Genomic DNA, 20,031 nt, shown 5'->3' with positions numbered 1-20,031 from the left:
GCGCCTCAACGACGAGCGTCTCGAGGAGATCTTCAAGAGCTGCCTCGCCAAAGAGTTCAGGCTAGAGGTCACTGCCGACTCCCTCCTCGAGGAGGTATTGCGGGAGTACTACACCAACTACTACGAGAGCCTGCTCGGCTCCCAGGCCTTCTGCGAGAAGCTGGCCTTCATCGACCGCATCAACAACCTCTTCTACCGCATCGAGTTCATCTCCCGCAGGGAGTATCTCAAATTGAAGGAGACAGTCACCAGGGAACGGACCTCTCCCGCCAACAAGTGGCTCGAAAGCATACCCTACCTGCGATCCAGCAGCTCTCTGGACGAGTTTCGGTACGAGTTCCTAGTGCGGTACTGCGGGGTGAGGGACGAGGAGGCTACTGAGCTGCTGTAGGACGGTTCTGAGGCGACGATCAACCAGATGCGGGGGTACTACTAGGCCTTCTTCCGGCGGTGCCTGCAGGAGGGCATCTCCCCCAAGATCGTCAACTTCATCGAGGACCACTTCTCCCAGTTCGAGAACAAGAGCGACATGCTTTCCGCCGCCCTCATCAAGGAGCTTGAGAAGAGACTGGGCGTCAACGTGGGCGAGAACGACGAGGAGATCAAGCTGAACCAGGTCTTGGTGGGGATCGCCCAGGAGAATTCGTACGCCAACGACCAGGAGGCCCAGCAGAGGTTGGATGACGAGGTGAGGCTGATTGAAAAGGCGCTGCAGAAGTTCAGCGGGCTCAACGTCATCAAGAGCAAGGGGCTGCAGCTGAGACTGGGCAAGTTCGGCTCGCTCACTTCCGGGTTCGCCGGAGTGGACGCCGACCTCGACCTCACCATCCTGACCAACTGCTACATCAACGAGATCGAGTTCCTGCGGTTGTTGCACGAGTTCCTCAAGAAGGAGTACAAGTTGGAGGAGTCCAACCGGGGCGGCGGGCGCAGGATCACCGTCGAGCTCATCTCGCAGGCCAAGACTCCGCTCATCCAGCTCACCATCGGAGAGCGCGGACGCATCGACCTCAAGATCGACATCATCGTCAACAACATCCTCGGAGTCATCAACTCCAAGTTCCTCAGCGTCTACTCACAGGTGCGCTGGATCAAGAACTTGGGCCTCCTGGCTAAGTTGTGGGGCAAGGCCAAGAACCTCATCGGCAAGAACGCTCTCTCCTCCTACGCGATGGTCCTCATGCTCATCCACTACCTCATCAAGTCCCGCCGTGCCCGCCCGATCATGGACCACAGGGTCACTGCCAACAAGCCCTACTTTGACTTCAAGCGCATGAAGCAGTCCGAGCCTGAGCAGTTCAAGGTGTACTACACTTTCAAGGACGACCCCAAGGAGGCCAGTATCGAGTAGCGGGTCAACTACTTCAAGATCTTCACTGGGTTCATGCGTTACTACGCGGAGGAGCACTGGAGGGAGGACGAGAAGGCCAGGATCATCACTGTGGACATGAGCATTGACCGCAAGGTGGACATCGAGTGCGCGCTCACCATCAAGGATCCTTTCGATGAACCGCACAACCCCGGAAGACTGAAGGTGGAGTCCAGAGATTTCCTGATCCAGAAGTTCAAGGAAGCATACGAGATTCTCAGGAGTGGCAAGGACGATAAGATTAAAGGACTGTTTGTGCAGTGATTTGCTCCTGTTGTTGTAACGTTAATTCACTGGCGACCTATCAATCATATATCTGTATTTCTGGGGGGTTACTTGTCCCTTATTCGCTTTATTATTGTTCTCGTATTTAATTCCCATGCAGCGCACCTCCGAGGAGAACCCCCTCATCCTCACCTTCCTCGAGCAGAACCAGATCCCCGAGCTCGTCCGCCTCATGTTTAACCGCAAGACTGCCGAAGAGTACCTCCTCCGCTACGGAGCAAAAAGCGATACTGCGCCCAAGCGCCAGGAGTAGTCGCTGATGGAGGACTACGTGTCGCGCTTCCAGATTAAGGACGTATGTCGTGGGTGATGCAGTTTGTGCTCCTGAAGGGATCGCAGCGGGGAAACGTACGACACTACTGCAATACATTCATCGCTGAATTCCTCAGTAGAAAGCTAGCACGCGGACATAAACTTACCCAAGAATAACGCAGAGTGGCCTACTTGCAACTCACCGATTACTACCAACTTGAGAACCTGTACGAGGGACTTAACGAGCTCTAGCTTCCTCCTGAGATCGCTGGGCTAATAAAAAAGGATGTGAGCAGGACCTACCTAAGCGCCGATCTGCACGTGGGCGTGAGTCCCTAATAGCGTCGGCTGCGGGAGTCTGAGATGCGTGGTAAGGTAACCTAGGTGCTTTAGCGTTTGGCCAAGTACAATCCCTTCATCGGGTACTGTCAGGGCATGAACACCATCGCCCTCTTCCTGCTCTAGCTGGGCTTCACCCCCATGGAGGCCTTCTTCGTCTTCAAGAAGATAACATAGGAGCTGCTGCCGTGCGATTTCTACTCCTCGATGGACAGCACGATGGCCCTGGTGAGGCTGCTCTTCTAGGTGCTGCACCTAACGCACCCGAAGGCAGTGGGCAAGATGAAGAGGATCATCAGGCACATGTAGGGCGACGATCGGTTCATCGTCGCCCTCTCCTTCGTCTTCCAGTGGTTCGTCTGTCTCTTCACCAATGTGAACCTGCCCCGTGCCGCTCGCATGGTCATCATGGACCGCTTTCTGCTCGAGGGAGTGCCAGTGCTTTTCAAGGCGTCGCTGGCCTTCTTCGACGTGCTGGAAGAATCCATCCTGAAAGTGTCGGGAATTGAAGATTACATGCCGGAGGTGGAGCGCAGGATGCGGGAGTTCTCAGATATGGCCCTCCTGTAGGCCAGACTCAACAATACCTACATCAACAAGAACATCCTCCTGCTCCTCAAATAAAAGTTGCTCCTCCACGGCAGGGCCACTCGCAAGCGCGAGAATAAAGACAACTGCAACCCCAAGTGGAACGTCTGTCTCCAGACAATCGAGGACCACCTTGCCGACGGCCGCCGCTTGTAGTTCTTCGTCTTTCGGACCAACGAGTAGCTGAAGCTGATCGACAACTACTTCGACAAGTTCCACAACCAGTACTTCCGCATCGGCAAGGCCAAAGCCAAGACTGACCTGCTCCGGCTCGGCCGCATGCCCCACGCCTGCCGCAGGTCCAGCACCTCCAACACCAACGACGACGACAATAGCAAACGCTCCCTCATCGAGTATAACAACGAAATGGACTCAGCCAACTCCAGGGAGAGGAGGTCCCCCAGCGGCAAGAGGGGAGTGGTTGTGGGGGAATTCGAGGGCAAGGAGGAGGCGAAGGAGGGCGAGCGCAAGAACATGCTGCGATGCAAGGCGCTGAAGAGCCTGGAGGGCGAGAGGGAGGGCGAGGGGGAGCGGAAGTCGGTCTTCAGCAGGTCGGAAAGCGTACAGTTCATGCGCAGCATGATCCAGAACGAAAGCTTCAGCAACTTGCTGGAGATCCTGGAGGAGGACTAAATGGAAAGCATCTTCAAAAGCGTCATAGAGGAGTGACCTGCATACTTTGTTTGAGTCATATGGGGGTTGGATGGATATAGGGGTTATGTATCATATGAGGTTGATTTCCTCGAAATAGGCTGGCTTGTGGAAGCAGGCGGGACTGGCGAAGGTGGGTTTCCAGGTGAGATACCTGGTGGGCTGGCCAGTGGTATAATCCACTCGGAAAAGATTGATTTTATACTTATTTTGTATCTTTCCCCGTCCGAGCACATCGAGACCGGCCTGCAGTAGCGCATTCCACCCCTTGGCAGTCCTTTGGGCGCTGTACTTCACTCCTCCGCAATCGAAGTAGTTCGTGCCGAGAGAGGAGCAATCGCCATTCTTGTTGGTGATGTCTGCGAAGAAGAGTTGGTTGGTGGGACTGAGTTAGATTTCAAAATAGTTGGTGGGATAGCTATCCGTGGTCGATACGAAGATCTCCACCACGTCCTCCTTGTACAGCGGGTCGTTGCACTTCTTGTAGGTGGAGATGACCTCGCGGTCGATGCTCACCCACTCCACGAAGAGGAACTTGTAGTCGTGACAGAGGGAGGCGGTGGTTGTGGTATCGACTGTTCCGTTTATGTAGGTGAAGGGCACCACCACTGGGGAGAAACATTGGGGGACGTCCAGCGAGAAGGCTGGGCAGAGGAGCAGCAGGGAGAGTAGCAGATATTTCATGCGAATCATATAGATTATATATCTTTATGCATAAGGGTAATATATGAGGATGTATGGATTGGGAATTTTGGAAATGGGTCGAGCCAAAAAGGCAAAATTAGAAGAAAGATATGAACGGTCTTATGAAGAAACCTCGCTCATCTTATCCCCACCTTAAATCCGCATTGGCCTTTTATACCCATAATATATACCATGGACAGATCTATAACAAGCATATCGATCCACCGCTCCAAATGCCAATTCAAGCAACCCATCGACGCATAGCTCTACCACGTGACCGTGCATATCCTCACCGATGGGCATATCGAATAGGTCTGGGAGTATGGAAAAAGGACAGGAAGCGAACAAGGGGAATTCGCCCAAAGGGCCGGTGAACAACATAACGGCTAATCACAGATCATTTCCTGCAGCCTGTAAGAGCCCATCCCCTATTCCGGTTTTATCGATTTCTCCCAAAACTATTGTCAGGGAAAGAATTGGGGATACGACAATACTCCAACCACCACTAACAGCCAATACTACGGTATGGCCATTTTGAGAGAATTCGCCAGGACTAATTACAATGCGCAAGAGTTGATGCAACACCTAATAATGCAAGGCTGGAAAGAGGCTGGAAGAATTACGTCTATCCTTTATGGGGAGAAGGAAAATATACCACCTGCAACTGCCCTTGAAAGGATCATGTCCTTCATTGCGCCCACTCATTGATCTTGAGCAACAATTTCTATTGAAGAATATCAAGATAATTATGTATTGAATGTTTGTCTTTTTTTGCAGGATGAGTTTTGTATAGACAATTAAAGCCTTTATTTAGTTTTGTTGACATTTTTGTTGATAAAAAATGCAAGTTTTAAGCTTGTTGATAACAATTTTCTTTTTGTTATATGAAGAATAATGAATAAAGATGAATGCAAGCAAACTCTTATCTAGGAGAGGTTCTGATATTTAAAAGCTAAGTTTTGCATAAAAAAATATAAAAATCACTAAAACTCAAACTCAAAATGGATGAAGCACAGCAACATTTATAGATAATAACACAAATTATCGACAATAATTTACAATTAATCAAATCATAATAAGATTCTTGCACAAAGTTAGTATCGTCAAACGAAAATAACCCTAAAAAGCTGTCTCATAGGTGAAAATCATATCAATTGGCTGATCAGTTCACCCGAGATAGCTTTTGAACCTGGTAGGATAACTCCAAGAAAGTACGAAGGAATTAATATCGTAACACTATTATTTATTGACCATTTTTTGATTATTTTTCTGTCTTTTATTAGACCTTATTTATAGACGGAATGCAAGTGTAAACAAAGTGACTATTCTATTGCATTTTTGTTCATTCATCTTGTAAATAAGAGTAAAATAATCATGGAGTCACTCGCCGATTTGGTTGAGGAGGTAGTTTAGGCCCATTTGGATCGATTCCATCCCATCCTCCTATCCCTGCTCTCCCTTTCCCCTCTGCTAATCCAGCTCCGTGTATAGATGCTCCATCAGGTATTGCGCCCCTTGGCTCCTCAGGTAATTCACATATCCTTCATCTTTCCTCCAGTTCGTAAGCAGCATCATTGTCTCCACCGCAGATCTCAAAACCTCCAGCTATTCGCTTCTGCGCATGGCTTCTATGCAGAGATCCAGGACGTCCCGCCAGTGCTCTTCGAAGAGACCCTCCACGGGAGAGTAGAATTTTTATTTGCTCAGTAAAGCTTTGAGCATCTTCAAACGCCAGCGCACCAGAATGTCAAATGAGAGCAACTTCCTGAAGAATGCCTACAGACGAGGGGGCGAAGATGTGAACACCTCCATCAATGTGCTGCACCCCCACTTCTCATAGTCAATGATCAAATTGGCCATAGTATCCAATGCCATTTCCTCCCATTTGGCATTCCTGTCGGCCAGAATCTCCGCAAACATAAAATTAAAGAAGGCTTCCCCTTCAAAGACCATCGGGAAGTGGTTCAGACTGACCTACACGCTCATCCTGCAGAAGAGTCTCAGCATGGCTTCGCGGATGATCAGGCAGTGGCTGTTATCCCTCTGCAGGAGTTGCGGGTGCAGCTGCAGAAGGGCGTTGTAGAAGAGGATGTTCCTGCTGAAATGCCCCTACAGGACCAGGTGGTACTCGGGTGCCGTCACCAGCAGCGCCTCCAGTCCGCGCAGGGCTTAACGCACCTCCTGCGAGAGAGGGTCGCTGGCGGGCTGCGGGATGGCGCGCTGGATGATCTCCAGGACCAGCTGGCAGACCATGGCCTAGCCGTCTGCCGCCACATCCTCGTGCAGGTCTGGCAGTACCCCTGCAAATGAAGCAAGGGTGTTTGCGACGTCGGTAGAAGCAGTGCCGCCCATCGTGCCATGCTAACGATAGAGTTTCAACAACAATTCGCTTATCTTCTACTTCTACGTGAGGGTTAGGTCATCAAGGAGTGCATTGGCGCATATCACCATCACCTGTCTACATTTCAGCAAGCTTCCACTCGCTGCTGCATCCTTCAATTCTTATATAAGGTTCTTCTCCCTAATGAGGGGCAAGATGGCGTTATCCACCAGCGATGTCTTCACTGTTCGGTGCAGGTCCTCCTATTACGGCTGCAGAACGGAGTTTAGCAGCATCTCCCTGCGAGCTCTGAAGTATTATTCCTTGCTCTCCCGCTTTATCTCGATCATGAACCTACGCCGACGTCTATCCAGATCGTGCATCTCACTTCAAATAATATGCCAACACAACATCCGTATTAAACTGTCCAAAACCTATCCCCACCAATACTGCTCCCCCTGCCCACCCATCCCTCCAAAGTTGAATCTTGATTGATTTTCCTGTATTGACTTCTAAAAATGGCGTATGTCCGCCGTGTGCCGCTCAGCATAATTCAGATTATACATACATGAAGGAGGACCCGATAAACGTGGACGAGCCGTACGAGCCACCCGAGGGAAAACGGACGCGGAAGGTGAAAGCGGCGGTGATCCCGCCGACCAACCGGAGCACGCGTCGCGCCCACCGCAAGCACTCAGGCGACGAATGCCCATTGCCCGAAGTCATCCCCCTCTCGGAGGGATAGGACCTGCTGCTCTTCCAGTCCTACTAGCGAGAGCTCACCAGGCTGGTCATCCAGCTGCCCCTGCCGCTGATGGCGGCTCCCAACGCCACCGCCTCCGCCAGTACCAGGGTGGAGGCCACCCCCATCGACATCCAAGTGCAGACCGAGGCGGGAAACGTGGTATGCAAGCTGAAGCCGGGGGCGGAGGTCGACGAGGAGGCAGTGCTGGTTCTCCACGGGAGGTACTCGTGGCTGGCCGAAAGCGAAGTCATCAGCAAGAACATCAAGAGTACTCGCAGGGAGATGCACGAGAACGAGTGGAGCTAGGCGGTGCGGTTCAAGCCGGAGGGTGCTCGCTCCGATGGCTTCATCGTCCTCATCCTGCGCTGGGAGGAAAGATTGACCCGCATGTACCGGGGACTGGTCAACCAGGGCAACACCTGCTACATGAATAGCTACCTGCAAATGCTCTTCCACCTTGTGTAGTTTAGGTACTCATAACCTCATTCAGAAAACTGCTATTTGCGTCCTAGGTAAGGGAAAAAGACCGTTTCCCCGCCACGCTTCAACTTCTCTTCTACCGGATGCTTTCCGAAGAGAAGCCAGTCTCGCCCGAGTAGCTGGTCCGTTCCTTCGGTTGGTCCAAGAAAGAAGTGCAGGTCCAGCACGACGCGCAATAGTTTTCCTGTCTTTTCTTCGACGCCCTCGAGAGGACCGTGATTCCAGTGCTCGGCTAGACGAGGTGGAGCAGCGTTCCCTAGCTTTTCTGCGGAGAGCTGGTGCACTACATCCAGTGCTGCAACGTGGGTACGGTACTTTGAGAGACTGAGTTTAGGACTTAAAATCGAGAACGCTTCTACGACCTACAATTGCCACTCGCCCCCACCCTCGCCCACTCCCTCAACGACTACGTCGGAGAACAGAAACTGGAAGCTGATAACGCATACAGGACTTAACTTTTTGGCCTTCAAGATGCGCATAAAGGTATAGCAATGCTTACACAGGCTTGAAGATATCGTTCCTGCCACCGGTCCTGATGCTGCAGCTCAAGAGATTCCAGTTCAATCCCTATACGTAAGCCAATTAGAAAGTCCTCGATCGGTGTGCCTACCCCGAGAGCATTGATTTCGCTCCGTGGACTCAAGACCCCTAGATCCCCAAACCCTACGAACTGTATGCAGTTTTGGTGCACTAAGGAAGCCAGGCCTCCTCAGGGCATTACTACGTCTTCATTCGCATGGAGGGAAAGTGGTTCAGGTTCAACGACGAACGAGTGGAGCAGGTCGATCGAGCCCACGCTCTGGACTACAACTTCGGAGGGTCTGCTGAGGTGGTGGAGTACGATAGCAAGCAGATGAAAGTAGTCCAGAAACAGGTGCAGAACAAGGCCACTGCCTACATGTTGGTCTACCTGAGCAAGCAGTACAGCCAGCAGCTGACATAAGACGACAACAAGTTGCCCTAGTGGCTGGTCGAGCACACAAAGATGAAGCTGAGTCTGGACGAGGAGAAGAAGTTGCGGAAGCAATCGATTTGCGACATCCCCTTGCTGCGATGGCGGGACCTGTAGGGGCGGTAGTGCATGGGGAGCGGCATGGCGATGGGCGAGGAAGTGGCGGAGGAGAAGATCGAAATGGTGCCCAAGAGCCAGAAGATGGAGGAGTGGCTATAGCAGTTGCAGCAACGGAGGGAGAGGGAGGAAGAGGCGCTCTATCTGATGTGGAATGCCACCGAAAAAGAAGCCATCGTCAATATTCGCACTCGTTCCTGCACTACCGTGAGTGAGCTCTTCAAGGACATCACCGACCCTACCATTTTCTTCGCTCCGATATAGGCGCAGAAGGACGAGTTCTTGATCGTAATGAAGGTGTACGATCCCACCGCGAACCCCAAGTTCTACTTCGGCAACTGCCTCACCATCAAAAAGGACAGCAGGAAGGAAGACCTCCTCATCCTTCTCACCGCCCACTCTCCGCCCGAATTCAACAACACTTACTACATCGAGGACAAGAAGCAAGGATTGATCAAATTGGCACTAGGAGACAATGAACTCCTCCCTGCCCCATCCCCCTCGAGGAACCAGCTTCTCATCGTCATCGCGTAGTACAACTCCTCAGGAGAGGTAAGGAAGCTCTATGATGAAGAACTGGACACGGTGTCGGTTACCTTCCGATGCCAAGAGACCAAATAGAGCCTAGAAATGGAACTGAGCAAACGCCTAACCGTGCAGGAGCTCAGAGAGGTGATTTTTGGGGAGATCCAGAAGGAAAATTAAGGATTGAAATCGGCTGAGAATATCGTGCTGAAATACAAGGGAAAACGCAGTGGGAAGGCGACCATATAGGCCAAGGACGATGACTTGCTATCCTAGCTTGTGAAGGTCGACAAAGTGGTCCTGTACGGTCTCTCCGCCTTCAATGCTTCCGAACGCCACCTCCTCAAGGAAGTCACGCTCCACTGCAGGGACGATTCCCTGCGCCTGAGCGACCCCATCAAGATAATCGTCGAGAGGGCCTACCAGGACAAACTGCTGGAGCTGGCTGAGAAGGACGAACGCGTGCAGGCGCTGCTCCCCAAGCGGGAGGGCCTCGTCCTGCGCAGTTTCCTCCTCGGAAGGGACAGGAGCTACATTACGGACATCGTGGACGAGCACGGAAGGGTGCCAAACAAGGGCGACCTGGCTGCAGTGCTTGAAAGGGACAAGAACAGCGTCCTCGTGCTCGAACAGGCCGAGGAGAACGTGCTGAAGCCCTAGCAGCGAATGCTGATCCTGCTGCACCACCTCACCAAGACTGGCGAGCGGTTCGGCGCTCCCAGGATCTTCATCCTACCCAGACTCACCCCGCTCCTCGAGGCCAGAGAGTTCCTCCTGCAGCAGATATAAATGGAGGCCTACGAGTTCGAGGGCAAGAACTACAACTTCAACCCGTTCAAGTTGCGGATGATGGCCTACCTGAAGGACATCAGCAAGGCGATTGAGCTGCAGGAGGACGCGATGGAGCCGGAGCCGACCGAGGGGGAAGAAGTGAAGGCCAAGAACGGAGTGGTCCACGACACCCTGGAGAGCAAGTTTCCCAAGAGTAAGTTCGTGAGGGTGGCGGTCACTCACAACTACATCGCCAAGGGCTCCCAGGTGCTCAAATTGAACGTATAGTGATGATATGTTTAGCTTATCCATTAAATAGCCCTATCATCGTTAAAAATGCATCAATACATGCTACGCTAGCTATCCCTATATCATACACTCATACTCATATCACTTTTTCTACCACTTTTGCGCCTATTCCGCACTCATCTCCACCAAGTATTCGATAGTGTTGCTTCCCTCCTTCTCGTTTTCCTTCCTGCAGGTAACGGTGCACCTGATATCGCTGCTGGTGCAAATCCCCTCGATGATCCCAGCCACCAAGGAGCTGGCAGTCAGCTGGCATCCCTATGGCATCCACGCCAAATACACTGCTATCTCATCGCTTGGTAATTACATGTGTACACGATGCCATAGACTACTGCTTTGCGTTACTCGATGCGGTAGGTGTTGGTCTATGGGGAAAGTTCGTAGTTGAAGAGGTGCTTGAAGACTTTGGATTTGATATTTTTGAGGGCGTCGGCTACAGAGGAGGGACGCTACGTGATGCCCCTCCTGAGGCATATTTGGGTGTATATTTTGAAGCCGAGTTCCTTCCCGACGGATTTCAGCTTGGACTCGGGGGTTTCCTACTCGGCTGTCCGCAAGTGCTAGGAGCATTCGACGATGAGTTCGCTGAGGAGGAAGTGGAAGAGAGCTTGGGTGTTGGGTTTTTAGAGTTGCATCATCGGAGGATATTATTAGCTATTTATAAATTAATTAGCCCAAAAGGTTGCATAAGTCAGGACCAAACAGACATAGTTATGATGATATGTCTTATTGATGTTGCCTAATAGATGATTAATGCATAATTATTTAAAGACTAATTGTCATTCATGATTCGATAATTCTTTCCTTTCTGCATATCTTTCCTTCAATAATTATCCATTCCAACTTGTTCCCGACTATTCCTGCATATCTCTTCCCCAATATTTTCCCAATCTCATCTGTATCCACAATCACCAAATTGTAATTTTAACTAATAAGTACAGATGGGTTGTTTGTGCAGTACCAACGAGTAAAAATAGAACCTCAAGAGCAGTTTCTAGTAGGCTTGGACCACCTTCCAGGCCACCACCTTCATGCGAGCTGACCGTTTCTCCCAAAACAGGCAGCGCATCTTCCATTTTCTCTATCTCAGCGTTGCCATACCCTTCAGGGAGCAATCCAAAAGCAAATTGGCAAGATACGCTGAAACTCTACCCAAAAATGATGGAAGATATACAGAGGTTAGTAAGGAAATAAACGCCCTCGCCTTGCATATTGAAGAACTCAAAAGATAGAGCAGCAAACTGTACAATTAGCTCTCGAAGATCCAAAGCTAGATTATGGCGGAAAACAACTAAAAACCTAAAATGGCGCAAGTGGAGGTCCCCGAGCGAAGGTAAAAATAGGCAATGATGCGGATGGACCAGAGGGAGTCCGAGGATGAACGATAATCCTAGAAGCCCTTGAAATAATCCCCACAGCGGCCCCGATAAAAAACCCAATCCCGACACAGCCACAACACCAACGCGAGAGAGAGGGAGATCAGTTCCTTCATCCGCCAAAGCGCAAACGATATCCCCCACCCCAACCTCACCAGCAGTTTCGGCTCCTACTCCGTCCCCCTCAGCATCATCGGGTCCGACATCGACCAGATCGATATCAAATAAACCCAGAATACCGATTTCGACAAATACCCCAAGGAGAGGCTGATATAGCAGTTGGAGTTTTAGATGGCGAAGGTGGAGGATTTGGAACAGGAGGTTCGGAAAATATCCCTGCAGACTGCCCTACTCAAGTCTGATATTGAAGATTTGTCCAAAGTGAGGAAGGACTTGCTCGATTAGCTGGAAATCAAGGAAAAGTTTTGCAAGAATAGCGAGAAAATGATGGCATAAGTGGAGGCAAAGTATAGGGAGAAGATGGTAAACCTGCAGAGGGATAGAGATGAGCTGGAGAGCAAGGTGGAGGATTTGAATCTCTAGATCCAGCAATACCGTTACGAGGTGAGCAGGCTGGACCGCTAGCGGGAACAGGCCATCGGCGAGAACATCTACTTGCAGGGCAAGGTGAAAGACCTGAGCGAGACCCTGAGCACCACCATCACCCACCCCTCCCACCACACCCACATCGAGGACTCCTACAACAACCTCTCCATGAACGTACTCAACTCCCACGATTTCCCACAACAGAAACAGACCCGCCTTGCCATCAACCGCAGTCTGTAGGAACTGGTGTAGCCCACCCTTCCCCCGATCTGTGCTCTTGAATCGCAGTAGAGCAAGAATAGAAAGCATGAGCCTTCCTTCATCATCGTTGAAGACGAGTCTGAACCTTAATCCTAGACAAAGGAAAACAACTACGCCATACTCTTCAATCATTTCCCCAATTCCAAGATCCTACCCACGCATCAAGACTTCCAAAACGCAGTGGGGACTCGCGTCCTTATCTCTGAGATGTTCGAGCAGAAACTGCTCCGTTCAGAGTTGCTCTTTTCCTTCGACCCCATCACTCCCAACCACTTCTGCAAGTACATAGAAAAGAGAGAGAACCTGTTGATCCTGATCCAGTTGCCCAACGACGTGACCCTGGGCGCCTTCTCCGGCGCCTTTGCCCCTGACAACCAGGTCAGCGACAGTCTTATCTTTTCCCTGAACCCCCACAGGGAGCCCATCAAGCTCACCCCCTCTCGCAGGATCCAGCGGATCGACCTCGACCCCTCCTACCTAATCTTCGGCAACGGGGAGTTGAAGATCAAGGCTAGGACTCTCGAGCTGACCTGCAACGTGGGTAATTTCCAGAGCATTTACTCTTGGGGTAAGCGTGCGGTTCCGATCTAGAAATTCCTGGGTGGAAAATAACGATCGATGCTGATGTTGGGCTACGAGATCTACCAGGTGCATTTCGGTCCTATCTGTTGATATGTGTGGCTTTCATCTTGTGATTTCTATTTGTTCAAGTTCTAACTATAATTCTTCGATCATGCTGAAGGGGATTTCGATGCAACTCAACGCCATTAGCGCCTACCTGGATTCGCAAATGGAATCGGATGATCTCACCTGGGATACCTTTCTACTCAATACTGAAAAGAATACCTCGGAAATGCTCAAGTTAACGCGCATTGCTTTCACTGAACTAGACGAGTACCTCCCCAGAGACGTGGGGCAAGCCTTCGACCGAGCCGCAGACCAACTCCGCAAGTATTTTAAGCACCGTCCCAAGGGGTAAGTCGAGCAGGAGGAGCAGCGCGATTACAGGATGGAGTACGACGAGGTGCAGCACTTCCTGGACAATAAGCCAGAGATAGTCACCAACGACGAGGAGAGGGGAGAGCTCTTCAAGTTCCTGGCGATGAACGAACAGAAATAGAAGAATACGCAAATTCTGCTTGAATCGATGCCGAGGTACAGTCTCGACTACGCGTACCACCCCATTCAAGCAAATAGAAACAAGTCAACCATCAGCACAGACACCTCCAAACTCACCTCCAATACCAACCTGCACTAACTCACCAAAACCAACATAAAAAACACCGGCAGCAGCCTATTCAAGCGTCAAAGCAAGTTATCCGGGATCGAAAGCAGGCGTTCAGTATAGTTGAAGGAGGGTTAGGCTCAGACTGACATCACTTCTGACTTTATCAAATCTTTCCTGACCCAGTATTCCTCTTTTTTCATGCAAAACGGAAAACCAATCAGTGAGTTTGCCTCATAGATCAACGAATACATACAGGAAATCGTGAGAAATGCCTCTTTGAGTAGGGCTGAAGGGAATGGAAATGAAAATGAAGGAAAATAGGACGAATCAACCAAATAAAAAATGAATAAACCCAGCTTGACCGAAGAGCAAATAGCAACAGCCGCCTAAAATATAAACCAATAAGGAACTGCCAATCCCACAGCATAAGTCAAAGCATAAGGAAAGGCATCGAATGTGTCCTCCACCAAGAAGATCCTAGCAAAGTAGTAATCCTCCAAGGTGATCCTGCAGAAGGGCAAGAAGGCTGTCGATAAGCGATAATCTTCCAATTCCCTCTCCACCAGCCGCAAGGACCTTCTGAAGGGCGTCTCCGCCAAGAAGCAGGCCCACCGCAACAGCAAGGACCTCAAAGACCCTCCCACCAAACAGACCAACGAGTCCAAATTCAGCAAGGAGAAAAAACCATCTCTCCCAACAGATACGTGACAACCATCCTGGAGACCACACAGGAACAGGCAAACTCCACCAGCTACTAGCTCACTCCAAGCGGACAGAAGATCAGGGACAGCGAGACCAGCAACCATGATACGGTTGTCCTCAAAAACGATGAGGAAAACACCATCCACAAGCGGTTCTCTAAGAAATCAACCGGAGACAGGGAGAAGATCCTATCCAACAAGGAGGAGGCCTGCCACTCAGATATCCTCATCGAGCAAGCCTACGCCTGCACTGCCACCCATCCCTTCTTCCGCAAGCCCTCGGAAAAGGGTGAAAGCTCGCTTCCCAAGATCGAATAGAGGGGCAAGGGGCGGCAGGACCGCGCCGAAAGCCTCAAGAAGAAGATCTACTAAAGCTCGCCCTACGCCAAGGCGCTGCTCCAGAACGAGCAGAAACAGCTGAAGTACAACAACAGCAGTTCCCAGCTGAACCACCGCTCCATGCACCTCAACGCCTCCGACTACTCCTTCCTCTCTCCCAAGGACACCAACATCTCCAAGTACCACCGCACCTAACTTTTCAACTAAACCGGCCTGGACTACAAGAACTCCTCTTTCCGCTTCGACCTCCCCGGCAAGATCACCGAAACCGACCGGTAGGGGCTATTGCGGGACTAGCACAATAGATTCGTGCGTTAGATATAGGAAAACGTTGGGAAGAAAGGGCATCCGCAGTGGTCGAAGGTCCTCCGCAGTATTCGTCACTACTAGCTGATGCATGCCAGTCTCTGTGGGGAAAATTGCGTCCATCTGGGCAAGTTTTACGAGTTCCTCAAGAGGAAGAACCTGGGCAACTGCATCAATCGCAAGGAACTGATGCTCCACAAAAAGAACATAGAAATCAATACGGGTACATGATCATTCATCTATTTTCCATTCGTCTATTATGCATCTTTATGGATATCTGTGGTTAAAGGCCATGGTTCAGGGGTGCCAAAAGATAATCCTACCGATCAGTTTCCATTGGACCAAGGCAATATTATAAAAGAATTAATATGCTACGTCTTTTAATATATAATAATAAATGGATAGCCTCGATAACTAAGCAAAAGCTGAAGCCCTGTACCAAAAGCTGGCTTCATCGGATTGCATCTCAGAATCAACGGTTCTCGAATACGAGAAATGTCTCTAGCTTAATCCCAACCACATTCCTGCCTTGTGGAAGGCCGCATGCATCTATGCTGGTGATTTCGATCATAGCGGCCACGGTGATTACTGGGATTAGTTTTCCTGCGCTAATTAGGAAAAAGCAATTGCTTACTTTAAGAGGATACTCGAACTTGATCCCAAGTATGGCAAGGCTTATCTTCGGTTGGGATGGATATATGCCCCAAAAGACCGACAGAAAGGACTGTAGCTTATTCTTTAGTATCTCAATTGTAACCCTGAGGATTATCCTAGGATTTGCTAGGTTGGGTAAATGTTTTACAATCTAAACAGAAAGTAAGAGGCCTTTTCCAGTTTTACCAAATGCATCCAGAACAATTAAAAAGACATGCGGGCTCTTCATGGCCTTGCCAATATCTACGAGGATTCAGGAGACTTTGAAAACGCGCTTCAATGCCTTAAAAAATGCCTGGAGATAAGAGACAGAGATTCAAAGGCACTTGCCCAGATTGGACGTATTTACGATAAGATGGGAAAAAGCAGGGACGCAATGGATTACTATAGGAAGTGCAATCAGTTAGATTATAACAATAAATAGGCTGTTGCCTATATCAACAAGCATCTCACCAAAGGCTTAAAGCATTGATTGTTCCGCCCATTATTCATCATACAATTAACATTATGATTAACAATCAAAGCTTTGTTCGGGATTGAATCAAATTGCAATAAAGGAAGTGGCGAAACGCTTATCCAAATGCATACTGCAATAACCCATGCCCTTTCCTAGGATAGTTTGCTGACTCTTAATCACTAAGAGCAGGTATTAATATGCCAATACCCTGCCTGAATCCAAAGCATTGCAAGCTCCTTATTTAAATACTATGTGATAACCATATGGTGTATTGAGTGGTTTGAGTTATCCCACCCAGTTCAAATTATATTACTCATTCCATGTACCGCCACTCCGACCACGAGTAGAACGACAACAGCATCAACAGCATGGCCATCGAGGGAAACTCCCCCCACGCCAAGGAGAATGCGCCTCCCCTCTCCGAACGCCACTCCGAAGCCTCCAAGCAGAGACAGGCCATGCAGAACAGGCTAGAAAGTCTCAACAATGACCTGCGATACTCCGGCTTCGGACAGCTGCAGGCCTGTCTGTGCGATAGCAATACCATCAACTCGCTCTCCGAAGTGTAAGTCTCCCCCAATGCAGCATCCGCGATATGCTTGCCTAAATCTCCAAATAAAAGCGAAGAAGTCGCCAGCTGCAGCAGTAGTACAACTAGTAGCGAAACCTCCAGCGGCAGCGATCGAGAGAAAAACACCAAATCGCCTCAGAGAGGGACGCCGTTGTGCGCTAAAAAGACCAACTGCACGAAAAATACAATCGTCTACTACGCGAGCACAAGGAGAAAGAGTAATCATCATTATATTCAGGGAGAAATGGAACAAGGAGAAAGAGGGTTTCAATAAGTAGCGAAAGACATCCAGCCAGCGCTAGGCCAACCTGGCCACTAGTCTGCGCGTCATGGAGGACAAGGCAAGGAACTTCGAGGAGAAGCTCAAGAAGATGATGCAGAAAGGAGACAAAAGCGAGTATCGTAACCCTATCTTCGAAGTCTACTCGCCTTTCGCCCGGCCTGATCGGTCCATGCTGCAGAGGGAGTACGAGCAGGGCGTAGCCAATAGCATCGAACAACATACTCGCAGTCTGGAGGAGGAAAACCGGCTGTTGAGAGAGACCATGAAGGAAGTCTTCACTCGGCTGCAGCATGTTGCCCAAAAGATCGACCCTGAGCAGGCGAGAGACTCCCACAGGGCAGAGATCATCGATCTGCCATACTCCACCTCCAGGAAGGGCTATCCCGACCTCCTCCGCAAGTTCCTCACAGCCATCGAGTAGCGTACCTCTGAGCTCATCTCTCCTTCCATCTCCAGCCAAAGCACTTCCTGCGATGCCGCCGAACTGGCCCAGACGGTGAACCGCTTGAAAAGCTTCTACTCCAGCTGGCAGGCAGTCAACGAGACTCGCAAGGCCATCGTGCCCGGCCTCCTCAAGATGGCTGCGGAGAGGGGCAGACTGGCCAAGCTGGCGGAGATGGTGGAGTTTGAGGATGGAGAGGAGGAGAGGGATGCCAGAGGGTAGCAGGATGTGGAAAACTACGTCACTCAGAAAATGGAGTACTTCAACAAAGAAATCAAGCGCGTGAACCGGTGGAACTCGCAAGTGGAAAACCTGCAGTCAGAGATATTCGAGTGAGGGGGTGATGGTAGATGGCCAGTGTTATCTTAATTTAATTTTTGATTTTTGAATGAAACCAAAGAATTACTACAATCAGGGTCGATTATGCGCTCCTTCTTTGAATCATCCGCAAATACAAAAGGGCCCCATTCGTGATAGGCAATTCTTCGCCCAATCCTTCTCCTCCAGCTGGACCAGTCTGAGTCCAAGTTGCATGTGCTTGTTGACCGCTTAAAAGTGCTTCATCTTTTCCTCATAGAAGTGGGTGAGTTTGGCCTGCACGCGCCGCACTCCGTTCTTCCAGGAGCTGGCGGTTACGCACTGCTCGCCCACCTGCTGCGTCTCCTTCCCCCTGAACCCGCCAGACAGACGCTGCACCTCCGCCATGCCCTCTCCCACCACCGTCAGCGAGGCGTTCACCTCTCCCATTAGCTCCTGCTTACGGGCGAGCGGGATTGGACGCGCTAGTCGCTAGACGATCCGCATCTCCTACAATTACTGCAGACGGTCGCAGATTTGGAGGAAGGTCTCGTGGTGGTCGCTTATGGAGTAGCCTGAAAATTTACTCCTGAAAATCTCGCTGGCTAGCATAACTACTTCTGATTATAAGCCAAACTGGAGCATAAGCCCCCCTATTGTCCTCACACCCACGATACTACTCACTATATGCTGACTCTGGGCAAAAATGGATCATTGAATGGTCTCCTTCCTGGGGGATTTCGAGGTGGCCATTGCTGTTAAATTTTGAGCTCTGTGGCGTGAGTGGTCTAGACGCTTGAAGGAGAGTTGGGGTAAAAATTGGACGTGCTGCTTTTTGAGCTTGAGACCGTCGAGGGCCAGCGATTGGATTATGGTTTGGGATCGCTAGGAGAAACGGCTGCGAATTCTACTATAGCTTTGCTCCTTTTAATAGAAGTTGCATAAACCGAGGTAGTCTGTTCCTTGCCCCTCTTGGGCTTCATGATACGAGCTGCTATCTTTTTGTTTTCTCTTTCAATTTCCTGCTGTCTGAGTGTACGACGTCGAAAATTAGACGCGCATGAGGTATCGCTGGCGGCGCTGGTTACGCTCTGTCTGGAGGTTGAGCGTTGTAATGTTTTGGAGTCCCTTTGCGTGGCTATCGGTTGTATTTCTTTCCTGACTGCGCTCTTGACGCCGACGATGCGTTTGAGTATTTCATCGTTTTCCCTCTTCAGTTCTTTCAACTTGAGTTGGCGTACTTCTTCGTGTAGGTGTCCTTTTCAGCTGACAATTTGAGTGCTTTTTTCATGTGCTTGCTATCGGAGCAATCGATGGCTGCCTTGATGCCGGCTACCACTTCTCTGTGTCTTTTGTAGTTGCTGCTGAGGGTGATCACCTTGCTGATCTTCTCGTTGTTGCCTGGGCCGGTCATTCTCATTATTATTTTATTGTAAATGGGGAGGGAGAGGGGAAGAGGGCGGAGTGAAATCGTGGCAGAATCATTCTATTTATATTGCAAAGCCATATAATGGAAGAACTGCTTGAGGTCGACAACTACAATGCCCTTTTTTGTTCCTACCACCCGCCCAAGATAAAACCCTCGGGGAATCTTGGGAGGAGATCAACCGATCCATGCGTAGAAGCCTCCATTTGCCCTAGAAACTTAGTGAAGTTCCAGCCCACTTCCAAGAATACCACAGGAAAAGACAGCTCTCGGATGTTGGAAAGGCGCTCACCCATCATCCATCGGGGAAAAAACATTCGCTGAGGGATAGAAGCGATGCAGTTTATCAGGATAGAAAACAGAGACTCAAGATCATTAGGAATATTGATTAGGAAGAATAAGATTAATCCAATCAAACGTCCATTCGGATGGGCTACAATATCTAAGATAATCAAGAAAGACATGCCAATTAGGACCAAATCTAGCCCCGAAAGTACAGAAAGTTAAAAGAGGTGAAGCTCAATACAGCAGGGATCTCTAACTTTTCCCAACGATGTCCCCTAGCGGCCCAAGAAGGCCTTCTCGCCATGCTCAGATACCCTCTTCTCGGAAAATAAAACGCTCTTCATTCTCCTAGGAACAGGTTCACCATCATGCGCGAGGCCCCCTAGGAAAATCTTCACCTGGAGCAAAGCATAAAAGTCCTCAACCAAAACCAATCCTAGGTCACGCAATCGGAAACAAACACGCGCATCCA

General features: G+C 50.0%; 1 protein-coding gene across 1 annotated transcript; it reads left to right on the top strand.

The window, feature by feature from the left end:
- The first annotated feature begins 529 nt into the window (after positions 1-529).
- Positions 530-1,351, top strand: LOC116245565 (UTP:RNA uridylyltransferase 1-like). The gene has a single exon (XM_031617046.1). It carries the CDS (start codon positions 530-532, stop codon positions 1,349-1,351), a length of 822 nt encoding a protein of 273 aa, XP_031472906.1.
- The last annotated feature ends 18,680 nt before the right edge of the window (positions 1,352-20,031 follow it).

This window comes from Nymphaea colorata, unplaced genomic scaffold (genome assembly GCF_008831285.2).
Source record: "Nymphaea colorata isolate Beijing-Zhang1983 unplaced genomic scaffold, ASM883128v2 scaffold0742, whole genome shotgun sequence".
Lineage (NCBI taxonomy): Eukaryota > Viridiplantae > Streptophyta > Magnoliopsida > Nymphaeales > Nymphaeaceae > Nymphaea > Nymphaea colorata.
Note: the sequence above shows the minus strand (reverse complement) of the source record. Positions and strands in the feature narration are given on the sequence as shown.

Excerpts from the sequence above, each read along its gene's own strand:
- LOC116245565 (XM_031617046.1), top strand. The coding sequence starts at position 530 with ATGCTTTCCGCCGCCCTCATCAAGGAGCTTGAGAAGAGACTGGGCGTC.